Raw genomic sequence first — 24667 nt, forward strand, 5'->3', positions numbered from 1 at the left:
CTTTTGCTGTAGTAGTGTGGTATGGTCCTGCGTTCCCTGTGTTTTACTCTGGTATCTTGTAGTAGGCAAGTGAGTTTGACCCTTTCCCCACTGTTGTGCATTCTCAGAGTTGGTTTATTTAAGTTGCAGGGAGTGTGGGGGTTTCAGTGGAGCTTGACACCCCTCCTCCACAAACACGATTGTTCTTTTGTTAATTTGTTTTCCCTACAGTTTGTGTGGTAATTGTTTTTATGCAGTTTTCCTTGCTGATATATGTATTGTCTACCATTAATTGGTCAAAGCTTAGATAAAGTAATGTAGTTAGTATTAAGTGCAATAAAGAGACTCTTTTATGGGTATAACTGTTGGAAGACTTTGAAAAGGTAAGTATATCCTTGATATTGACAAATTACTTGCTAACTTGCACTTCATTTTTATTGTAAATTATTCTGGCTGTACTATAATATTAATTGCTTTTCAGTAACAACCATTTAATACTAATGTTACTTGTTGTTGATGGTATTACTTGGGCTGCATTATCATAGTCTTAACTTGGTATATCTGTTGAAATTTTTGTTCAGAAATGAATTACTTATATGCTGCACTACCAAGAGCCACTGGTACTAAGAATATATTGGAGATGTCCAGAACATTTCTGAACTTCTGTGAATGCTGCAGTCAGAAACACCACATACTTCATTGGAAAGGGGGTCTTATTTATCGTTATTGGTTAAATATATTTAATCAAAATTTGCCATAGCAGTTGCGGTCATTTCTTTTTTATTGATATTTTGATTAGTACAAGATTGTGTTTTTGTGATGGTGCTCATCTTTGTCAGGAACGTTATCTATGTTACTGTTCTACAGATGAAAATAAGCACATTACCATAATTTTGTTTTCTGTGTTTATAGAAATTTGACGTTTGATTTCGATGGACCATCTTGGAGGTTGTTCACTGCATTAAAATTGCTTTGTCTTGAACCTGAGGAATTGTAAGTTGTGTGCATTAAATGAATAGTGCTGTATTTTGGAACTATGTAACATTTATTAATCAGTGTCATTATACAGTGTCTGAATTTAATGCTTTTCTACTTAATTACTGTCCACCAGTATGTACTGCAGTATTCTGTCTAGTGTTATTTTATCTTGTAGTTTTGTATTCTGTCCCAGACTGACTAAAATTGTTCAGTTGTGATCAGTGCTGTACCCCATTTAACAAACTGAAGCACAATAAAATAAAAATATTTGCTGTTTTTGTTATCTACCATGTTGATAATTTGTCTAATATTAGCAAAAATTCCATTTAGAATTCCTTTAGACATGCTTGGGCTGAACTTGTGAAGCAAGGTATAAAAGACAGAGGTGTACCTTAGACACATGGTGCACAGTCAGAGGTATAATAAAGCATGATGCCAACAACTACATGCCTTTTACTCAAGGTCGTGCATCAGGATGTGTGTGTAACCAGCAGCTCCTGTATCTTCAGGAGTGGAGGGAAGACTGCCACAACAATTCAAGGAGCTTGATCCATTTCTAATGATCTGCAAATGCTTATTAGACAAGAAAAGGAAAGCACATAAGACTGCCTTGGCAGGGAACAGATGGTTACGTTTTGAATTAGTTGGGAGAATATTATAATAGGCATACACCACAAACCAGCATTATAGCTACATAACTCATGTTGATGCTAACCAGGCCTTTGACCATTATATGCCTATGATAGTAAGGAAATTTTATTTTATTCTTATTTCTTTTCCGGGGTAGAGCACTGATCTCCATGGACCCTTTTTAGACTCAGCCTGGTGTTTTTGTCTTATGTGACTTGCTCATAGTCTCACATTTAGGCAATGGAGACTGTGGGACTCAAATCTTGCACTACTGAATCACAAGAAACTGCTCGTTAACAGATCCTTAATCATCTAAGCCAACTGACAGACTCTGTAAACCACAGAAGTCATTCTATGTTCCACAACCTATAAGCAGAGTTATGACATCTAGGTCCAGTGATGTCTTTGTTCTACCTCACTCGACCCTCATCAGGCCAGTCATTGAGTATACCACCCCCGTCATTATATATCTGACCATGCATATGCAACAGTTGAAGTGTCCACAGGGGTTCCTCACAAAAAAAAATAATAATTGTAATAATAATAAGAATACAAGGCATAAACAACATGTCTTACCCAGACTGCCTCAAAGCATTATCCCTGTGTTCTGCCTCCTCCAGACTGCTGAGTGGTGATCTCTTCTTGGCCTACAAGGCATTCACTGATCCTCTTCTGATGGCTCTGTTGCGTATCTACAGAACAAAAAGCATCAGAATTACCTGATTATGGGACTTAAAAATGTATTCCTGGTCTGGCCCTGTGCCTCAAATAGAGGTAGCCTGTAAATGCTTGTCCACCGCCTACATATATCTCTTAAAATAACCATATGGTGCCAGAACTTGTCAGATAATTTTGGAAGTATGGCTGTGCTTAAAAAATCCCACTAAGGGTGATTAGCATAGTAAGCACATATAAACCTGTAATACAGCCTGACTACTCTTTTCTTTTGAAAAAGGGCCTTGCATCTCTATGCAGAATTGCAGTGTGGTACATTAGTAAACTTTCTTAAATATTCTAAATCTGAAAGTACATAATTGGGGGGAGGTGCTGGAAATGGTACACAAGCAGCAGCAGACTGCGAATTACAGCCTCACCTCTACATGTGGCTTTCTGTCTGGTCTGTACTCACTGATCCAGTCAACTACCATTCTTTATATAGTTAGAATAATAATTAAGGTGTATAGGTTGTGGTGTTCTGTCCTTTTTTTGTAAAATTAAGCAAATTTGGATTGACGTGGAGAGTAAGACTGAAGGAGTTAGTATACTTAGCTTAAATGCTAGTTTGTAGTGATTTCTTGGATATTGATGATGTTTTATTCCTAACAGTTAAGACTGACCATTATACACATTATGATTAGGATTACTATTATGTACTGGAATGTCAGTGGAGCAAGTGATAGGGATAAAGGATGAAAAGTTTTTGGATTTAGAATTAGGGATACGCCCAACCTAGTACTGTTACAGGAAACCCACCTCAATAATAGCAAGGATGCAAGCATCATTAGAGAGGTATACCTAAGGGGATCTTTCCTTCTTACTGTCAAGGCCAAAAAAGGGAAGTGAAAATACTGTTAGGCAAAATACCCCATTATAGGTGTTACTCTGTCAGTGACAGTGAGGGCAGATTTGTTATGACATAGGGCATAATTAATGGATACAAGTTTACTATCAGTAATGCTTGTACGCTGATAGCCCCCATCCCCCCAAACAGTAGCACCTTTCATTAAGGAATGGGCATTATTTCAGGAAGGTTTGTTAATCTGGGGAGGGTACTGGAATTTGGTTTCAATTCTGTCAGAAGTTTCAGCAGCCCCAGATGCAAGTTATTGACCCATTGGGTGATTTCTGTAATAAATATACCATACTGTTTGGCATGGTAGATGTACATAATCAGCTGCAGTGAGTTAGGCCTTCTGCCCTTGCTGTACTGTCTTCCAAATACCTGCTGAGAAACTACAAAAGATAAGTGCTTATTTTCAACTATTTTCTGGACTTTCTGATTAACTAAAACAATATTTGCTGTATATCTGTTTCAACTGTGCAACTATATTTTACTGCATTTTTTAGATTGTCTGCTAATTGAATTCCTCTACAGGTGTAACTACTGTTCATCAGCTTGTTTGTTCAATTTACTTGTTTGCTGCCCTTGAAAAATACTGGCATAGACTAGGTGTAGGTTTTTGCTGAGTTTAGTACTGTTTGTGACCTTTGGAGCTTGTAAAACCGTTATTTTTTTTGTCTGGAAAGGCCCCCTGTGCCCTCGTGGGAGGAAGGTATAGTTTAGACTGATCTAGCCAGAGTTATTGTTGTAGGGCTCTGTTTAGGACGTTTTGATTGGATAATTTGAACTTTGGCTGTTTCCTGTGTTTCTGCTTTAAAAAGCCTGTATTTGAACCGGTTTTGGGCTTGTTTGCGTCTGTTTGCGCATTGAGCAACATCGCACTTTACTGTGCATAGGGATTGCTGGTTACAGGCTCCTGCTCTCTAGCCTCACAAATATTACCTAAACCAGAACTCTTCACACCTAAACCTATTAATACCTGCCCCTGCTGTATTCCCCTCTTCAACTGTTATAGCCAGACTAAGATTATTCTTAGGACTATGAACTGTCAGTGTCCCTCCTTTTCTCCTACCTAGTTGACATGGGTCTACTGAGGCAGTGTAGCAACTGCCTCATGTACACTGACAACCCCTACTTCTAAATCTTTCCTGTACAATTTGTGAGAGATGTATTATGAATCTGTAATCACAGTTCTCTGGTACATTAGATAGCAATACAGAGTGGGTTGTCGGAACACCTACCGCAACTCCTGCTCATGACACACAGCATACACATAGAGCAACATATGCGGAGGTACTTGCAAAAAATCTACTGAAACACCAGAGACCTCCAAAACACATATATACTAAACCAACCATAACACCCAAAACACACAATACACATAATGACACAAGCACAAGTGTCTCACCATCAAAGCCCATAATGCAGCGCACATCCAACTCTAATTATCATAGTCCTAGAAGACTGTATAGTGAGACACACAAACATCCCCCTTACCAGGCTGAACAAGGAGTAAGTCACAGTCAGCTGTCTTTCTGGTGTCAGGATTCATCAGATCACGCAGGCGCTCATGTCTTTCAAAAACAAGTATTGTTATGATTCAGTCATAGTACATGTTGGTGTGAACAACTTGAGATGTACCTCCCTGAACTACATGAAGAGAGACATGATTGAGCTCTCTGATTGTGTCAGTCGGGTATGTCCCTAGCCTTGAGCAGCATATTACCTTTGCCTAGGATGATGCCACAATATAAACAGAAAATCATTGACTTTAATAATTGGCTTAGTTTTTGGTGTCATTCTAAGGGGAACCAGTTTCTGTCAGCCTGGGATGTGACATGATTGATAGACCTTGATGCTTTGCCAGTGATGGTCTCCATCTGTCACCCATGGGATTTTGGCTACTGGCAAATGTTTTTGGCACCCCCATAGTGCCTTTTTTTAGGCAATGTCACAAGGAAAAAATTCCCAATGTAAAAATTTCATTAAAAAAAAACACCTTCAAGGTTCTGCTGCTAAACGCTAGGACCCTTAGCATGAAACTGCACTCATTGGGAGAAGTCCTGACCTTGAAAGATGCTAACATCTGTGCAGTTACAGAGACCTGGTTCAAGACAATGGAGAGCACCCCAGCCATACTGGGTTACACCTCCTACCACACGATCAGACCAGGAATGGAAGGCGTGAAAACTAAAGGAGGTGATGTATCAGTATTCATTAAAGATAAGTACACCTCCAGATTGGTTAAACAGTGATTCCCTGGAGACACTTCAGGTGCATGTAATTGTTGGTAGGACACCTACTGAAGTTATTGCCAGTCACAGGACCCCCTTTGTGAATCAAGACACCCACTCTGCCTACTTGGATCTACTGGAATCCATTAAGATACATCTGAACACCATGGTTCTGGGTGATTTTAATTACCCATCCATTGACCAGGTAAATTACTCATGCTCAAACTCACTTGCCCAAAGGTTCCTCAAGTTCATTAACTCCAGTGCCCTGGACCAGCTGGTGGACACCCCTACTAGGGTCAACAGCATCTTCGATCTGATGCTTACCAATATGGGGAGCCACTGTAGCACCCCCACCGTGAGGTCTTCCCTCGTCAGATCCGACCACAAATCAGTGTCATTTGAAGTAACTATTACACCGGACCCTCTCCAGCAGCAGCTAAACTAAAAAAACTTCTCCAAAGCAGATTATATCTTTAAAGGGATGGTGTAAATAGCTTCACTACACCTACCCCTCAGATAGAATTGGCAACTAATGAAAAAAACACCAATTTCCAAATAACACAAACCACAAAAAGAGATGAGTTTCACCAGTTTAATCCATCTTGGATGGATTAAACTGGTAAAACTCTTCTCTTTGTGGTTTGTGCTATTTGGAACCAAGATGGATTAAACTGGTGAAACTCTTCTCTTTGTGGTTTGTGTTATTTAGAACTGGCAACTATGCTGAGTTCTATACCAATGCTTTTTACAAACACCTGTATAACTGCATTGATGCGTCCGTACCTGATAGAAGCAAACCAGGCTCTTCAAGGAAGAGCAAACCTGCCTGGTGGACAACTGCCATTAACAGGCTTTACAATAAAAGTAAGAAATTGTTGTTTTAAAAACCTCCCCCTCCTGTTCACCACCTTTCTTTCTGGCTGATCAGCACACTGTATGCTATCCCTCAAGCTTGTTACTCTTATAGAATTATTTATTACCCCTCTAGTGTATGTCACTTGTATTACTGTCTGCTTCAAACACTAACTGCAATTAAATCTCTGTTGCCTTCATTATTGTAAGTGCTTCTGCTGACAATTGTCATTGTATTACACACTTACTGTATTCTTGATCTGTTGTGGTTTTTGCTTTGGAGCCTTGTATTTCTCACTGTATTGCATATGTACTGTAATGTTGATTTTTGTTATTATCTGTACTTTGGAGCTTTTTCCCCGGGCCTCCGCTGAAAAAGGGCTTTGACCCAGCTGGACTATCCCGGTCAACAAATGTCATATAAATAAATACATAAAAGTAAGAGGGAGCGTGCCCTAAACTGGAAACTCTCCCTCCTTAGCTTAAACAAGCAAATAAGACTTATTGTGAAGTCCTCCAAAGCAAACTAAATCCAAATTAGGATCCTCAACTAAGGACAACCATAAGGTGTTTTTTAGTTCCATCCGTAGCCTAAAAGGTAAGAGACAGATTTGTGTCTAATTGGTAGTTAATGATACCACATACACTGAGCTTGTGGACATAGCAAACCTGCTAGCCTACAAGTTCTGTGAAAACTTCGCTCACCTGTCCCCACCACATATACCCCATGACATTTCTTCCACCTGTCCCCCACATTGTATCTCTAGAGAGCAGGTCATAAATGCCCTCTCTAATGCCAAAAACACAGCATCTATGTGACCTGATAACATTCCAGGCTGCATCCTACATGGGCTCCAACAAGAATGATCAACACCATTGGGTATTCTTTACCATCATAGTCTAAGCACTGGTTTCATCCCAGCTGAATGGAAAATAGGCACTGTTATACCCTTGCACATGGGTGGTGCTTCCACTGACCCCGGGAACTATAGATTTGTTGTCCTGACTAGCCTCATCTGCAAGGCCATGGAGCGATCATCATGGATCTTTTCATCAAAGATATAGGTTAGCTCCATACACTTGACCCTACTCAGTTTGGATTTGTCAAAAGGAGGTCATGCCTGTTAAACTTGATGGAAATCTTCAAGACAGTCACCAGAACCCTGGACGAGGGGAAAACTATGCATACAACCTACCTGGACTTGGCCAAGGCTTTTGACACTATCCCCGACTCAGGCATCATTGGCAAACTCACTCAGCTAGGTATCAACCCTTATATCATTAGGTGGGTTGCTAACTGGCTCACCGATAAAACTCATACAGTCAAAATAGGGGAGTCCACCTCCAACAAACCCATAACCAGTGGTGTTCCACAGGGATCAGTCCTGGGACCTCTAGTGTTCAGAATCTATTTCTCCAAAGTACAAGTAAAAGCTGAAGGTTTGGGCTGACAAAGTTTGCTGACAACTGCAAACTGGGAGCGGTCATAGAATCCTCAAACAATGTCAGCATTCTACAAGAGGGTCTTAAGCAAACAAATGATTGGTGCCAAAGTCATGGCCTTAAACTCAATGCAAAAAATGTATGATCATCCCTTTCAATAAGAGCTATGTTCCTGCTAACTACCACATCAATAGAAACACCCTAAGCATGCACTCAGTGGTGAGATACCTGGGCACACAGGTTGACAGCAATCTTACCTTTGATCACTGTGTCTCCACCATAGTGAGAAGGACATTCTGTATTGCTCATCTCATAAGTAAGGGCATTTCTTCCAGAAAAAAGAAGTTATAACCTCCTTGTACTCTTTCTCAGCAGGCCAATAATTGAGTACAACACCCCTTTTGGTATGTACCTTTCCAGGCAGCTGCAGCAGTTGTAGAGACCACAAAAGTTCCTCATAAGGAGAATTCAAGGTATTCAGCATCTATCCTATATAAATCTGCTGAAATCAGTGTCACTTTACTCCATTTCGTAAAGACTATTCAGAGGAGAGGCAGTCTCTACCTTGGTTAGAAGGCAATCTGTGACTCTGCTTTATTGGAACTGCTGCATAACCGTAAGTCCAGTGGCTCACGGGTTACTCACTCTAAAGACCTTAACCTGGTATGTGACATTAATAGAACCTGCTGGAGGGACAGATTTGTCTTCCAGAGGTTACCTAACCTGTGGAACAGACTCCCAGTTCATGTCAAGCAGAGCACCTCTTTGGTCGTCTTCAAGTGCAGTCTAGACGATTGGATGGGTAACCGTAAATTCACCCCAGGAGTTCTACCCATCTCTCTCTTGGACAGGGGCACTAGGGGCTGATCGTGGAAACAAGGGCAGAACTTGGCTATGCTTGTAAGGGCTCTAGGGCCATTAGCCTAGTAACTTCCTATGGTCCTGACCCTGCAATATTTACACATTACTCCCAGTGACATAAAATGTTTTGTAGAATTGATAAATTTTGATTGCTAAAGAATTTGGGTATCTGGTGTCTATTATATGCAGCTCCATTTGTGCAATCTGACCTTTTTCTTTTTTTTCTTTGACCTTTGCAGTTCTGGTGATGAAATCAGTAAAACATTGGAGTGTAAATATGCTACTCTGCAGCAAGCAATTTATTTAAAGGATATCTGCAGGAATTTTATTCTGCAAGGGGAGGAATGTCACTAGGGAACCCTAAGCAGAGGATATTAGAATTAAAACATTTTAAACATTTGCTTGCAGATATTTAAAAAAAAAGCTATATATGAATAAGATGAGATTTCACAACAAATGTAAACTATACTTTGAGTTGCTTTTTCAGAGAGATGGAATCTTGCATTTGCCTCGCTATAGTGTACAGGTTCTGGTACAAACTGTCTAGTACTGTTAAGTCTGCATGTTATGTTTCTCAGATGTCCTTTCCAGAGTCTTTGCTTTCCAGTGTATGTAAGTATGTGTGTAGGTTAAACAAACACACACACGCACACACACACACACACACACACACACACACACACACACACACACACACACATCTTTTTGTGCATGTGTATGCATATGTTCACATTCATTTTCTGCTTTTATCGAAGATAAGTTTTCCAGCATTTAATCAAACTGTTTGAATTCTGCTCCATTGGTGGTCAAACTGTATTTTCAGAAAGGTGCGCTTGTTTGCAGTTGACAGTGTAAGTGAATGGAAATTTATCATTCACTTACACTGGTCACTTGCAAAATGGGGGATTTTAGGGGTTAGCATCAGGGTGCAAGAGAGGAATGTTAGGGTTAGGGAGTTAGAAACTAGTTTTATGCTTAGAAAATGGTCAAGGAATTTGTTTAGGGAGTGGGAGGAGAATTTCAGGGCTATGGAGTCCAGGAATTCGGATTTAGGGAGCAGAAGAGGATTCTCCGAGTTAGAGCCAGAGTTCTGGAGGGCTGTGTGTAGCATAGTAAGTTCAGTTTGAGGAAAGGTTATGTAATTTGGGAAAATGGAGTAATTTGAAATAATGCAGATGCTATTTTAGGTTGATCAATGGGTTTGAGTTGTTTTCCACAGGATGGGACTCAATGTAATGCTCATCAGTGATAGAGTATATACACACACACACACACACACACACACACACACACACACACACACACACACACACACTCCAGAAAATATTCGAACCACCAAAGAATGCCAATATGGAGAATAAAATCGGCCAAATATGAAAAAAAGTTCTGTGCATCCACCAGGTCGGGGTTATAACTCTTTAATAATAACAATAAAAACTGGACTGCATCTAAAAGAGTTTTTTACTGACATTGGTTAAGGTGCTCTACTATTGACCTGTCCTATAAAGGAAAGGAGACACTCTGTCCAATCAGAAACATGTTTCAAGGTAAGCGTCTCAGCCTAATTGCATAAATGATCTTGTTAAGAAATGGTGCCGCTAAGTTAGTAGCGCACCTTAACCAATATCAGTAAAAAAGTCTTTTAGATGCAATCTTTTTATTCAAAGTATTTTTAGTGTTACTGGTTACTGAGGTGTGAGTATATCTACTCTGCCTCTCAACTTTGATTGGATTAGTAGATTTTTCTGCTACAGAAACTGGTGGTTCTTTGAGTAAGGTTTACATGCTTGTAACTCCTTATGCTTTAGCAGGTGCTGAAACGTGTTTTTATAGGTTGTTCAATGTGCATGAGTTTTACTGATTGGTAGTTGAGCAGCATAAATTGTTTCAGCAAGTTTGTTTAATCAGATCTGAAGAAGGGCTACCTTAGTCCAAAAGCGGTAATCTCATTATTTTATTGTTATTATTAAAGAGTTATATCCTTGACCTGGTGGATGCACAGAGTTTTTTTTGTATGTGTATGTGTGTATGTATGTATGTGGATTCACTTTATAATCTCAAAATACTGAAACACCGAATTTCAGTATGTCGAGACTATGAAGTCGAATCTAAACAACACCGAAACTCCAAAACCGTGAAATTTAAAATCACGAAGTTCAACACACCACATACCACACTACACAAACACAAAAACTACCTACACTACAAGAAAAAAAACACACACACACACACACACACACACACACACACACACACACACACACACACACACACAGAACAATACAAACTAACAAACCTACACTACAAATAAGCAGGGGGGCAAGCCCCCCTGCACCCCCACTTGTATATTCTAACTCCATCACACCAAACAGAAAAAGACAGCAAACTCACAATCAGACATTCTACACTCCCTCACACACACACATCACATATATACAAACACCACCACATTCAACATTTAAACACTCATTCTTTTACCTGCCTACCCTGACCCACACGTACAACTTCCAAACACATTCGCATACACTCACACACCTACCCAAACCCCTTGTAAATTAGGCACTTACCTTAAATTACACCTAAATCCACATACTAAACCGGAAAACATTCACACAGCACATTCCATGTCACATACCATTAAAGCATAACCACAAATTTGAAATATTTGGATATCTATATATATATATATATATATATATATATATATATATATATATATATCTATATATATCTATATATATATATATATATATCTATATATATATATATATATATATATATGTGTGTGTGTGTGTGTGTGTTTTTCCCATAGTAAGTGTCCCTGAACTAGTGCTTGCTTTAATGTAATTTGGTATCTATTCCATGCATTGGCTACTCTCTCAGATAACCAGATAGTACACTTCTCATTCCTATAGAATCTTTTTCTTAGGTTGTCTGATTCTGTACTACTTTTTGATAACCCCAAACATTCCCAGTGGTGGTTGTTTCTAAATGCCCTGTATACCTGAATAAGGTCTCCTGTCTATGTGAGACACTTTACAATTTCAGATATCTTAGTCCTTCATAATAACTTAAATTTTCACATCTTGGTATTTTTTTCGCTGCAGTCTCTCCAGTTTACTCATGCTTCTTTTCTTATAAGATTTCCATATTGTTATTCCATATTCAAGTTTGGCTCTGATATAACTAACAAACAATGACATCATCATTTCTGATTTCCTAGACTTTATCAATCTTTTTATACAGCATATAGGTCTGTAACTATCATTAACCAGTGGGTTGATATGATTAGAAAAAGTCAAAGCTGAATCTACCCATATACCCCGGTCCTTACATAAATCTACAATTTCAATCACTGTGCTGTATTAAATAGTCACCTTTCAAGTTGTTTCCCAAATCTCATATGCTTAGTTTTTGATTTATCAGCATATTATTCCCCTGTGCCCAAATGATCAAGTTAGTCAAGTTATTTTGCAGACATGCCGTATCTGTAACACATGTGATCAGTTTACCCATTTTCAAGTCCTCTGCATACAGACTGTAGAACACCTCAGATGAAAAAGATAGATCTGAAAGATATGATCTAAACAAGTTCGGACCTAGGATAGAGCCCTGTGGGGAACTCTGACTGTAACCTCGAATTTCACCTGTCCAGTTGCTGTATAGTACTTGCCATATCCTATTTGTAAGCCATGCAGCGATCCATCTTATCAAGAGTACATCAATATTTAGTTGTTCTAATTTATTGATCAGTATGTTATGCATGACCCTATCAAATGCTGAAGTTAAATCCATATAACTTATATCACAACACAATTTTTCATTCATAGCGGTTATTGTATTGTTATAGAACATCATGTTGCAGCTGGTAATTTATCTTTTTTCAACATATGCATGTTGATACACGTTTTCAAGTCTCACCCTTTCCAGTCCTGACAGTAGTTTATACAATATGATTTCCATTATTTTTCCACAACTTGAAAGTAAACGTATGGGTCTGTATTTATTTTTATTTATTTATTTATTGCATTTGTTTACCGGGTTATGTCTGACTGGGCCAGAAGCCCATTTGCAGCGGAGGCCCGGGGAGAAAAGCTCCAGATATACAGTTAACAGTTACAGACTAAATAATACTAAAACATAGTTAAACATAGTTAAACAAGTTAACAAAATTGCAGGAAAATACTGCTAGTGTACTAGTGTTTCTATAATACTATGAGTATAGGCACAAGTTTGAGCCATTGTCCCAGTATTATGAAACTTGCAATATTAATTACTATAAAAGATGAATATAGCAGGAGGTACACAGAATACATTAATATTCAGTGAAATTAGGAGATAAAGTTGTATACAGAACATAAAACAGTGGTAGATATGGATTGCAGATGTAAGAATCAGTAAGATTGTCTAGGACCAGTGTCCAAAAAACTAGTAGCTGACAGAAAACTGAAAGAAATTTAGATAGGTGGTAAGAACAGAAGCCAGGGGTTTAAGCAAGAGATAAGCAGTATAGTTCGGAGATATAGTTGGGAGTGGGTAGGCTTAGCCAGGTGCAAAGTCAATGGTTTGCTAGATGTTCTTTTAGGAGTTGTGTGAACTTGTGATAGGATTTTTTTGCTATGGTTTGAGGAAGAGTGTTCCAGAGCTTGGCAATTTTGAAAGAGTAGAGGAAGGTGCCATGGGAGTTGTGGGGTTGAATAACCTTTAGCATAAGTTTGTTAGAGGATCTAAGTGTTCTGAGGTTTTCACTGGGTTGGATTAGTTTAGAAAGTGCAGGGCAGTCATTGGGTCGGTGGATAGATTTGTGGGCTAGGGACAGCTGGTTGAGTGATAGAAGGTTGAGTTGGGAAAGAACAGTGCAGTGGTGGGTTCTATATGGGTGTCCTGTGGCAAGTTTAGCAATTTTGTTGTAACAGGATTCTAGGTTGTTTAGGTCAGTTTTTCACAGACTAGTAAATATTTGGGATCCGTAAAGGAGGGTAGACAGTAGTTGTGAGCATGCAGTGGCTAGTCTGGCATTTCTATCTCTATACAGGGTGCCTAGTTTGGAGTGGACGTTTTTGATAGTGAGGAAATGTGTCTGTCAAATCTTAGGTTGTCATCTATTGTTACGCCCAGTAGTTTGGTTTGGTTTATGGGTTCTATCATGTTTCTATTTGAGGAGAATATTGCTAGTGGGGGCTGTTGTGATTTGGGTTTGTTATTTCTGAAAACTATTGTCATAGTTTTGTTTGGGTTTAGAATAAGTTGATGTTCTGTGAGGTATTTTTCTAGATCTTGAAAAGAAGTCTCCATTTTTATTTGGAGTTCCTAGGGGGTGGGGGCTGAGCATATACGCGTGGAATCATCAGCATACTGGACAATGGAGGCTAGTTGTGTTGCAGAGCTGAGGTTATTTGTAAAAAACTGTAAAAAGGAGAGGGCCTGGAATGGATCCTTGTTGGACCCCAACAGAGATGGAGAGTAAGGAGGAAAGGCTATTTTCCCATTTGGTAGCTTGTTGTCAGTTGGAAAGATAGCTATGGAGCCAGGATAGAGCTGATGAACTAAGGCCATGTGATGAAAGTTTGTTAAGAAGAATTTGGTGGGATATGGTGTCAAAGGCTTTTGACATGTCAAGGAAAATGGATGACACAAGTTGGCCTTCATTTAGGAGATGTTGGATGGTGTTAGTGAAAGACAGACTGGTGGTGCTAGTGCTATGTTTTGGTCTGAAACCATGTTGTGATGGGGAAAGGAGGTGGTTTAGGAGTTGGTTGTGAATGCATTTTGCTAAAATTTTTGTAAGAGGAGAGAGGATGGCTACGGGATGGTAGTTGGTTAGTTCTTTAGAGGGTCCGCCTTTGTGGAGGGGGGTGATGTATGATATTTACCAGCAACAGGGGACACATTACTCTGCATTGGAGTGGTTGATCAGGACAGATTTGGGGTAGGCAATTGCAGGGGAGGCAATTCTAAGAAATTCATTAGGCAGTTGGTCTGCTGCTAGACAGCAGGGTTTAAGCTTGGAAAAGAGTGATTTTATGTAGTTGGTTTGAATCGGTGTAAATGAGAGTGGGTTGAGGAAGTCTGAGGAGGATGTGGGAATAGAGAGAGGTTTGTTAGGCTGATTACCCACCAGTGAGGTGCTAGTATTAATAAAATGCGAGTTAAATTGTGTGGCAATAGGATCAGTTGCATTTGAGGTGTCAGGTGGAGGGGTTTCTGTATGGCCAGGGTTGAGGAGATTGTTTGTTTTTCCAGAATTTTTGGGGGTTGTTTTGGTGGTATTGTTCTCATGTGTAGAAGTAGTTTTGCTTGTCAGATTTTATTTGTTTCTTAGCTAGGTTTCGGAGTTGTTGATATGTGATGAGGTTTGCTCTATCTTTGATGGTGTAATAAACTGACCACACTCTCTCTCTTTGATTAATAATTTAGCGTCTTTTGTTTAGTATATTAAGAAAGGTTTTGAACAGCATGATCAAGAGGGAGGGTACTAAGTGGTGACCAGTCCATTTGTTGGAGTAGTAGGTAAAAGTAGAAGGAGAGAAATTTTTCTTGCTACAGATGAATTTATATATTATGTTGTTTTGAGTGTGGACTCATTTTCTGTACAGGAAAGTTGGGGAGTGGTCACTGAGAGAGTCAGGCAGGCAGCCAGCTAGGTAGCTTAGGTTGGGTTTGTTAGTATCCAATCTAAGGTTGACTGCTTATTGGAATGGTTGTCTATCCGAGTTGGATAGGATATGGTTTGGGTGTAATTGAAGAGGTTTATGAAGTGGGAGGGGTTGGTGGATGAGAAGGAGTGCCAGTCTAAGTTGAAATCACCTAGGATTATAGTTTCTTGGTTGAAACTTGATGCTGCCCAAGATGGTAGATTTTCAAAGGTGGGTAGGTTGTTACCAGAGTGGAGATAGGCTGTTATGACAATTATAGACTTGTTTCAGTTTATTTCAAGATGTGCTGTTAGGATTTCAGAGTTAGGTAGGTTGGGTGGGGCACAGTTTAACTGTTCAATTTTGAGGGTGTCTTTAAATATAATGGCGACACCACCACCCCTTTTGTTCAGTCTGTCTAGTCTTATGATGTAGCCAGTAGTAGTTATGTCTTTATGTATAATATTGGGCTTTAACCATGTTTCAGTTATTCCAGCAATGTCAGGTGAGTAGGTGTTTAGGGTAGCATGGAATTCTGTACGTTTATTTAGGATACTGCGGAGACTGAAATTGATAAAGAGCAGGTCTGTATTGCTGGTTTTTGGAAAAGGGGGGAGGGGATGGTGGTGAGTAGTAAACTGATTTGGTTTTGTTTGTGGGGCAGCTGAGGGGGCTGATGGGTGGGGATGGGGGATGGTTTGAGGTCCTGGGTTGGGGTGGATGTCAGCCCAGAGTTTAAGTTACGCTATACAGTGTAGAAGAAGTTGTATGAGCTTGCTGGTGAGTTTGTATGAGTCTGGATTTGTCCTACTCCCCTTTCCCTTGAAGACAGGTTTAACAGGTGCAAGTCTCCAATCTTGAGTAATCTCCCCAGATTTGTATGACCTAGTAAATAACAGATATAATGGTACTGTAAGTTCATGCCAAATGTATGGCCTGCAGTGGAAGGGTTTCCCTATCAAGAGAACACCTGTATACACAATCGGCATTTCTGTGACGTTTCTTGGGCTGCACTTGCCATCCCTATAGAGCAGAATGAGACATGTGGGATACCACTGTACTTTAGATGCCGAGGGATTTTCTCCTGCCTACCCCCCACATGCTGCCACTACACTACATATGAGCTAAGTGGGGCAAGAGGTGTAAGGTGAAGGTGTGTCTATCTGACCAAACAGTTGTGCCTCCTTAGCGTCTCTAACTTACTTACAGCTTGGCAATCCCATGTTTGACCCCTGTCCTCTTGAGTGGATCCGCCAGAACGTTCTTCCCCAAGACTTGCATTGGCATACCTATCCTTTCCTGCCGTGCTAACAAGCTTCCATAAATCTGGTCCCACTTTTTCACCAGCATAGTGGTCATACATTAATTATAGATTCCAGGAGATTGTATGTATCTGATAAAAATATAAAAGCTGAAGGATCCCTGAATTTAAGCTTGGTAGTAAGTCTGTATTCTCTTTTTTTTCTGTCATCCCTTCAACATGTTCACTCCTCTCATCTTCACCATAACACTAGCTTGTATGAGGATTCTGAGAGGTGTAGGTTGGCTGTTTTCTGTCACTTTGCTTTGTTTCTTCTTCACATTGTAAGCATTATGTGTTTATAGAAAATAAATGAGGAACAGTTATTCCCTTCTTTTCTCAAAAAACTTAAGAATAAAAAGTTTCCAGAGATGAATTTTGTGACATCACCCTGTTTTTATGAAGCTGTTTTTGTAGCACAAAGGGAACGGTATCCTGACTGAGACCCAGATGACACTGGATAAACTAGCATTCCAGGTCTTAAAGGACCTTGAGAGGGAGGATGAAAGTGAGCGACCAGAGCTAGGTCACACAGGCCACTACAATTCATGTGTGCAAAAATCTACTCACTCATAGGAGAAAGCATCATAAGCCTTTACATCTGTTAACCTGCATAACAGCTGGTGGGAGTGGAGGAATGCTGGTTAGGGCAGAAAATGAGAAGTTCCTTATGGATGCTTAGATGATGGTTGCACCCATAACAGTAAGGATGGATAGTCAGCAGGCACTTGCTCAATTCATTATGGGGCAGCAGTGGAAGACCCATCATTTTATGTTAATATTCTGTTTACATTACATTATTACATTCACCATACAGACCACTTTTTTGAATGCAGCTTTCTGTCCAAATACATGACTGTTTATGTCTTTCATACTTAATTGGTTTCTCCTCTGCTTGAAAATATTATATCATATTTGCAGAGAATTTTTGTCTTTTTTCCCCATCGTGTTATGAACATAACTCACTGTCCTTAATATGGAGATTTCTGCTTATTAAGTTTCATGCTTTCTTTCTAACCATTGATGTGTTAGTGAATGGTATAGCCATATCCTTAGCTTGGATACCTAACACAGTGATTTCCTTTCTTAGCTTCCATTGTCCTGCATTATGTGCTAAATTAAGAGTTCTTTTGTGCAGCATAGTTTGTAGAACCAGATCTCTTTGGTAGAGGAGCCACCAAGGATGTACCAGCTGGAGATTGTGTTCTGTAAGTTTTTTTTTTCCTGTGGCTTTCACTTGCTCAAAGAGGTTGAAATAAACAATGTGTTATGGAAGAGGAAGAAGTTTTTAGCTGATTGAGAAAAACTTCTGTATGCAAGCTTTGCTAGTGACTATGGCTTAATTTCTTGCAGGCTTCTGCTGCTGTTATACACAAACATCTTGCATTGTTTTAAGTACCATATGCATGCCACATTTTCTAAGCAAACAGAAATGTGGATAATGATTTTATTTTTTTTAAGCAATCTTTGGAAGAATGTTTTGCATGGAGCATCTGTTTCAGAAGGAAATGAAAAGAAACGTTTAGAACTAGCAAAACGTATCTGTTTACATTTAATACATGAAAACCAGGAAGCAATGCAAAAGGTATGTTTCTGTTTCATTGATCATACATTAAAATAGTCTAAAGGAAGCATTTTCTTTCTTGCAGTCAGACAATTGAAACTGTCTCATGATAACGTCAGTGCAATAATTGTATGAAGAAATATTCATTGACAATGGGGCAGGTTTCTGTGTTTCTCATATGAAGAGTTGACTTTCAACAACCCCCCCTCCCATAGGAAGCTGGTTGATTACATATGATCAAAGAAACTAGTGCCTGAAACATGAAACCATGCATCCAGAAAACAACATAGACATGCTACTGTACCCTTCACTGAATCTTTAATTACATATACTGACTGCATAGTAGTCACACAGCTATATGGAAAGACAGGGCACCCAGCAAAGATAGAGTGTCACCACATAAATTGTAACTTCACATTTCAGTAATAATACATGCAGAAGTTACTGGGGAAGGAAACATTGGCAAATTGGGAATGGGGCAATAACACCTAATCAAACACGTATGGCACACATCCAGAGAAGTCAATTTGATATTGCTTTGAATGTGGAAATACTGTCTAATTTAATTATACATTGAATACATATAAAGAAGTGAAAGTTTATATTAATTTATATGCTTGATTTATAGTTTTCCTATGCTGTTCTGCAATATTATTTTAGAACGTAGTACAAAATACATAGTACCTGCTGTTAGGCCCTTGTGGTGGATGGGACGTGTCATTATAATGACCATTTCCATGATAGTTATTGTCAATGATACCATGTTTCTTTTTGGAGTATTATTGTATATTATCAACGTGTTCTAGTTAATTCCATCATACAATTATGTTTTATACCACAAGTGCATCATTAAGTTGTCCTGTTTTTACCTATACCTTTAACTGCACTAGCTGCTGTAGAATCTTAGCCAGTACTTTCCAATTCTGTGACCAGTCTGATGAAGCTAAGTACTTTGAGGCAGTGAAGCAACTGCATCATGCTTACTGAAACCCCCTTTATTGCTACCTCACAATGATTCAGTATATGATTGATAAGTACTTGTTGAACTTTGAGGTTAGCCTATCACCTCAAAACTATTCATTAAGTATACTACTCACACAATTGCAGCACAGAGCATCTCAAGTACACTGCATTATGATGGCGCTATTAAGACAACACTGACTAAGTCTCCCTGACTAAGCACTATAAAGCCTCCTAAAGTATATCAAGTGGCTTGCTACAGTTACATTACCACACATAAGTGTTTCAGCCCTAAATGCAAGAACAGTATCACAATTCAGAACAATACCATGTACTTTGCAACTGCCCATTGCTCCCCCAACACTCTATACTTGTGGCAGCTGCCCACTTTGCCCCACCCTTGTTACGCTTTTGATTATACTGAACCCTAAAACAGTGAAAGATCAATGCATGCTTTCATCATGTAGACCAATTTGTGTTGTAAATCATGATGATAAACTTTTCTTGGCAATATACTGAGAAAAAGAGTAGCAAAATAAGTCCTGAACTTGATTGACAGTGAAGAGTGCAGGATTGTTGCAGATAGCTAAACCTTTGATAATGTATTGAAAACTGCATCATTGATGAAAAGGAGATCACAAGGAATCATTATTTCTAGATGATGTATTGATATGTCTGATACATGCCAAGGTGTTTGATGAAAAGGTATTCTAGTGGCTGGAAGATTTGGTAAAATGTTAATCTGTAAGATAAATAAAATCAAAACATGCTATGACAATTAATTGTGCTTCATCATTGAGTTTGAAAAGGATATATGACTCTTTTTATGGAAGGATGAATATATTAAATATTTTGAGATATGGTCAGGAAATACATTGGAGGGGTCCATAAGTAAGACATAGAAAAAGATGAGGAATTTTCAAGTTGGAGGAGGATTTTTAAAAATGAAAGATGATGGGTTAGTCACTAGACCAGGGAATCCAAACATTGCACTTTATTACATCTGTGACAATCGTGCCCTGGCCCAGCAATCAAGGAGCTTCAGTCCTCACCACTAACACCAGGGAGGTCGTCTCCTAGAAGAGGAAAGGATAACTAATACACACAGTAAAGTACAATTTCCCTTAAGTGCACACAGAGATCACAGTCAGTCTGGGGCTGGTTGCTCCCTTGCTCACCAGATCCTCAATAAGACTCCCCACTGGCACAGCTATAGGGTCCAGGTCTCAGCCTAACTGGGCAAGCTAAAACCTCCAGTACCCTCTCTGTCCAACCAGTGCTTCGTGTCCCTGCCAAGTAGCTGACACAACACACACTTTGAGATAAGTAGATCTGATATTGTTAATCCTTGTTCATTCCTTATGCATGGGTATCGGTTCTGAGCTCGGAACTGAGCCGGCCATTTTCCAAGCTCGCATCAGCTTCAAACTCTCGAGCTAAACTCTTACCCACAATCCCCTCTCCCTGTTACCTCAGATTTCGTTTGCCGCGTTGCGATCCGGTCGTGTCAAGCTACTTCTCTTGAGCAAAGTACAGTCAATTGTTGTTTAATTGCTTTACAAATTACTTTTCTTTCAGAAAAGTTGATATTTTATTGTCTCTTACCATATCGCATCTAGCGTTCATAAATTCCTCAGGTTTTTCTGTCTTTTACTTACTACTTTTGCCGCAAGGTATTTTCTCCTTACCATCATTGGTAATCTTTTTCCCTTTTTCTTTCATACCTTTGGGTACTCTCTCGTACCATTGTTGGTATTTTTCTATTAATTAATATGGCAGATAAAAAGATAGTCTGGGGTTTAAGCGGTGTTCTGATTGTGGACACAAACTGCCTATTTCTGATGCACACTCTGTGTGTTTATTGTTTGGGAGCTTCCCATTTATCTGTTGAACCTCCCTGTACTTTTTGTGAGAACTTTTCTAATAGAACTTTGTTAGAAAGGAAAAACAAGCTGATACTGAAGGGACTTCTAAAACCTCCCTTTTCAGAGGATATTTCTGGGCCAGAGGTCTCAACCCCTCCTAAAGCCCATAAGAAAATGGATGTTTCTACTAAGGTTAAATCCTTGCCTTCGTCCCCGGCTGGGGACTCTCACTAACCAAAACCTAAAAAGGCTAAAATTTCAGCTCCGGAGCTCTCAGTCAGCCCCAGTGCTTTCTGTGCCTAGACCTTCTGCTCCATTAGTGATTTCGGCTCTGTCCTCTCCTGCAGCCTTCTACATATCGGCACCAAGGGGCTCCTCGGTTCAGACCATTACCACTGTATCGGCACCGACCGTTCAGTCGGCGCAGACCTTAACCGTGTCGGCTCCAAGATCTTCCTCGAAACTGAGGCCTTTATTGTTGACTCCAGTTTTGTCAGTTCCAGCTTCGGTACAGACTCCCACCACTTCGGCACTGATCCCTGTGTCGGTGCAAACAATGACCTTGGCACCGATGACTTCTTCGGTGCAGACAACAGTAGTCCAGTCTTTCTCTGCCCCCTTGTCCTTGGTGTGGTCAGATGAGATGGGCACTGAGTCTGCCTCTTTTGTGGACAGGCCTGTTTCTCCCTCAGTCTCTGTGAGGTCCACTAGAAGCCTTTCCAAACATCATGTGTTGCGTGTTGTGGACCAGGCATTTTTGTTCAGAGGTATTCCATCCCTCAGGAACTATCCTCCCTTGGGAGGTGATCACCCATCTCCAAAGACACCTTCTTATTCTCCTCCTTCATTGCCTTTGAAGTCCATGGATATAGCACAGTCTTCCCCTTCTGCGGTTCCCTTTATGGATCTCACTAAGGAACCGCAGTTGCCTTCGTGGCAGGAAAGTTTTGCTACGACCCAGGATGTCAGCTGTGACACGCATAGCTTGCTGCTCCACAGCCATCCAGGGACACCGGGTTGGCAGGCTGAGCCATTTAGGGGAGGAGTGCCCCCTGTCCTACACGTACACTCCTCTGTGGGTGGACCAGCCTTCCAACTGATGGAGAAGGCTTTCGCTGCTGCTGGTGATACCGGACTGTCTATATCTCCACCCTTCTCTGGTACACTGGTTTCACAAGTCGCATCTAGCGGACACTGGGTGCAAGGGCCACAGGACATATTCTCTCAGGAATCCCACTTTCCGTCGTCTTCCCCAGCTTCTCCCACTGAGGAGGTCCACTGGAAAAGTTTGTGTAAGAGGATGCACATGGACTCCACAGAGGAGTCCCTCACCGAAGACACAGATTTCGATGAGGAGGAAGGATCTCCTTGTTCACCCTCTGAGGTATCCTTTGGCAGTATCCTCGAAATCCTGAAACAGAGAGGTGACTAGCAGTCCTCTAATCTGGCCTCTGAGGAATCTGTGTTCCTGCAGGCCTTTCGCGCCTGGCCCCCCTACCTCCTGGGTTACTCCACCTGCCGATGAACTTGTCCAGCTCATCGTGCAGCATGCTTGGAAGGCTCCTGATACCATCAAAGTTATTCCCCGGAGGCCAGATAAGATCTTGTCCCCTCCTGCTTCGGATCCCCATTGGTCCAAACTTCTTCCTGTGGATGCTTTGGTGGTGGCGGCCGCAACAAAAAAGGATCTGGCAGAAGAAGAAGAAAGCCAGACTGTCCATCCGCCTAACAAAGAGTCCCGGGCCCTGGACAGGATAAGGAAGTGCACCTTTGCTTCAGCGACCTTTGCTATCAGGTCCCTGAATTATATGGCACATTTCACTAGGCTTCAAAGGGATCTGGTTTCTGAGCTGTCTGAAACCTTGGCTGGTGCCGTGTCTGATGAAGTCTGTGACAAAGTGGCCTCTCAGCTGGCCACCATTGAATCTATATCTAACTCCTCTATGAGACTGATATCTTACGCATCAGAAGGAGCAGCTAGAGCAGCAGGTTCAGCTGCGGTCTTGAGACGACATGCCTGGATGCGCTTGTGCAACTTCGCGGAACTCTTTAAGTCTTCTTTTCTTAATGCCCCCATTGAGCCCTCCTCGTTGTTTGGGCCCAAAGTTAAAAGCACACTGGCCAGATGTGAACAGGACGGTAATACCCTTTCTACCATAGGTGTCCGTTATTCTTCCCCTCAACATGCTTTCTCTCAGAACCAAAAGAGTGGGAAGATATGGTTCAAGAAAACTCAAGGTCCTTTCCATGACACACAGGCCGAGTTCTTCCCCAGAGGCAGAGGGGGGAAACTCACAGGGAAGACTCTCCTTTCGGGGCAGAGGGGTGACTGTGTAACCAGGGTTCCAGGGATTGTTTCCCTGTTCAATCCTACCAGTGCTCCTGAAGAGCTGCCCAACTCCTTTCCTCTGGTAGTGGTTGGGGGACATTTCTCCTTGTACCCTTCTGCTTGGCTAATCATCCCAACTGATCCTTGGGTACACAGGATCATAACCAGAGGTTATCCTATCCCCTTCGGTCTTTGTCCCATCCCTTCAAAAGATCTTCCTGACGTTCCACCCAGTCAAAGGGAAGAAGCAGCATTAGAGATAGAAAAGCTGCTAAGAAAAAGAGTCATCCAAGTAGTCCCTCCAGTCAAGATAGGATCCGGATTCTACTTAAGACTCTTTTTGGTGCCAAAGAAAACCGGGGACTGGAGACCAATTTTGGATCTCACTGTATTGAACAAGTTTGTGAGAGTACAAAAATTCTGTATGGTCACAATACAGTCTATCCTCCCACTTTTGGAAAAAGACGATTGGATGTGCTCTATACATCTTCAAGATGCAGACTAACACATAAAGGTGAACAGGCCATCAAGAAGATTTCTGCACTTCTGTGTGGGAGCCAGTCAGTTACCATTTCAGAGTACTGCCCTTCGGACTCTCTACAGCCCCCAGAGTGTTCACAAAGTGAATGGCAGTTGTCACAGCTCACTTGTGACTTCAAAGATTCCAGGTGTTTCCATACCTAGACGACTGGCTCATTTCCGCCCCCATCAGACATCTACTGGAAAAAGCCCTGACATACTCTCTCCTGCTCAAAGGCTAGGCATAACCATAAACTGGCAGAAATCCAATCTTACCCCATCTCAGTCGACAGAATTCATAGGGGTTATCTTGGACACAAAAAACTGCAGAGCTGCTATTCCAGAGCACAGAATTTTAAGGATAAAGCAGCAACTAATTCCAGTCCTTTCAAAGGAAAAATCCACGGCTAACTCAATTCTACAGCTGTTGGGTTCCATGGCAGCCTCCATCACCATTGTTCCCCTGGCCAGGTTTCATATGAGGCTTCTGCAGTGGCTACTGCTCACCCAGTGGTATCCTTTTCAGCATCCTCTTTCAGCCATGATTCGAGTAACCGACAGGTGCAAACAGGATTTAAATTGGTGGATGACACAGAATCTCTCACAATGGTCTTGCCCCTTCTCCCCCCAGCAACCCAAGGCCACAGTGACCACGGACACCTCCCTGATGGGGTGGGGGGGCTATGTCATGGACAGACAGTCCAAGGCACTTGGTCCCAACTGGAGGCCCATCTGCATATAAAAGTTCTAGAGCTGAGGGTGGTGCTTCTGGCATTGCAAGCATTCCATCCCCTGCTGCCATCAGGGACAATTGCGATTTAATCAGACAACATGGCGGTGGTCTGGTACATGAACAAGCAAGGTGGAACCAAATCTTACCCCCTTTGTCGAGAGGCCATGAGGATATGGCAATGGGCAATGGCTACCAACCATTTTCTTCTAGCAACGCACATT

At 40.9% G+C, this 24667-nt stretch overlaps 1 protein-coding gene across 1 annotated transcript in view; it reads left to right on the forward strand.

Moving 5' to 3' along the window:
* LOC122802413 (SET domain-containing protein 4-like) overlaps positions 1-24667 on the forward strand; it is a 254430-nt gene that overhangs the window by 170270 nt on the left and 59493 nt on the right. The window contains exons 4-5 of the mRNA XM_044072035.1: positions 892-972; positions 17938-18061. Of these exons, the coding sequence (XP_043927970.1) occupies positions 892-972; positions 17938-18061 (205 nt within the window). The remainder of the gene's footprint in view (positions 1-891; positions 973-17937; positions 18062-24667) is intronic.

Source organism: Protopterus annectens, chromosome 5.part0 (assembly GCF_019279795.1).
Source record: "Protopterus annectens isolate FY-2018-M chromosome 5.part0, PAN1.0, whole genome shotgun sequence".
NCBI classification, from domain to species: domain Eukaryota; kingdom Metazoa; phylum Chordata; order Ceratodontiformes; family Protopteridae; genus Protopterus; species Protopterus annectens.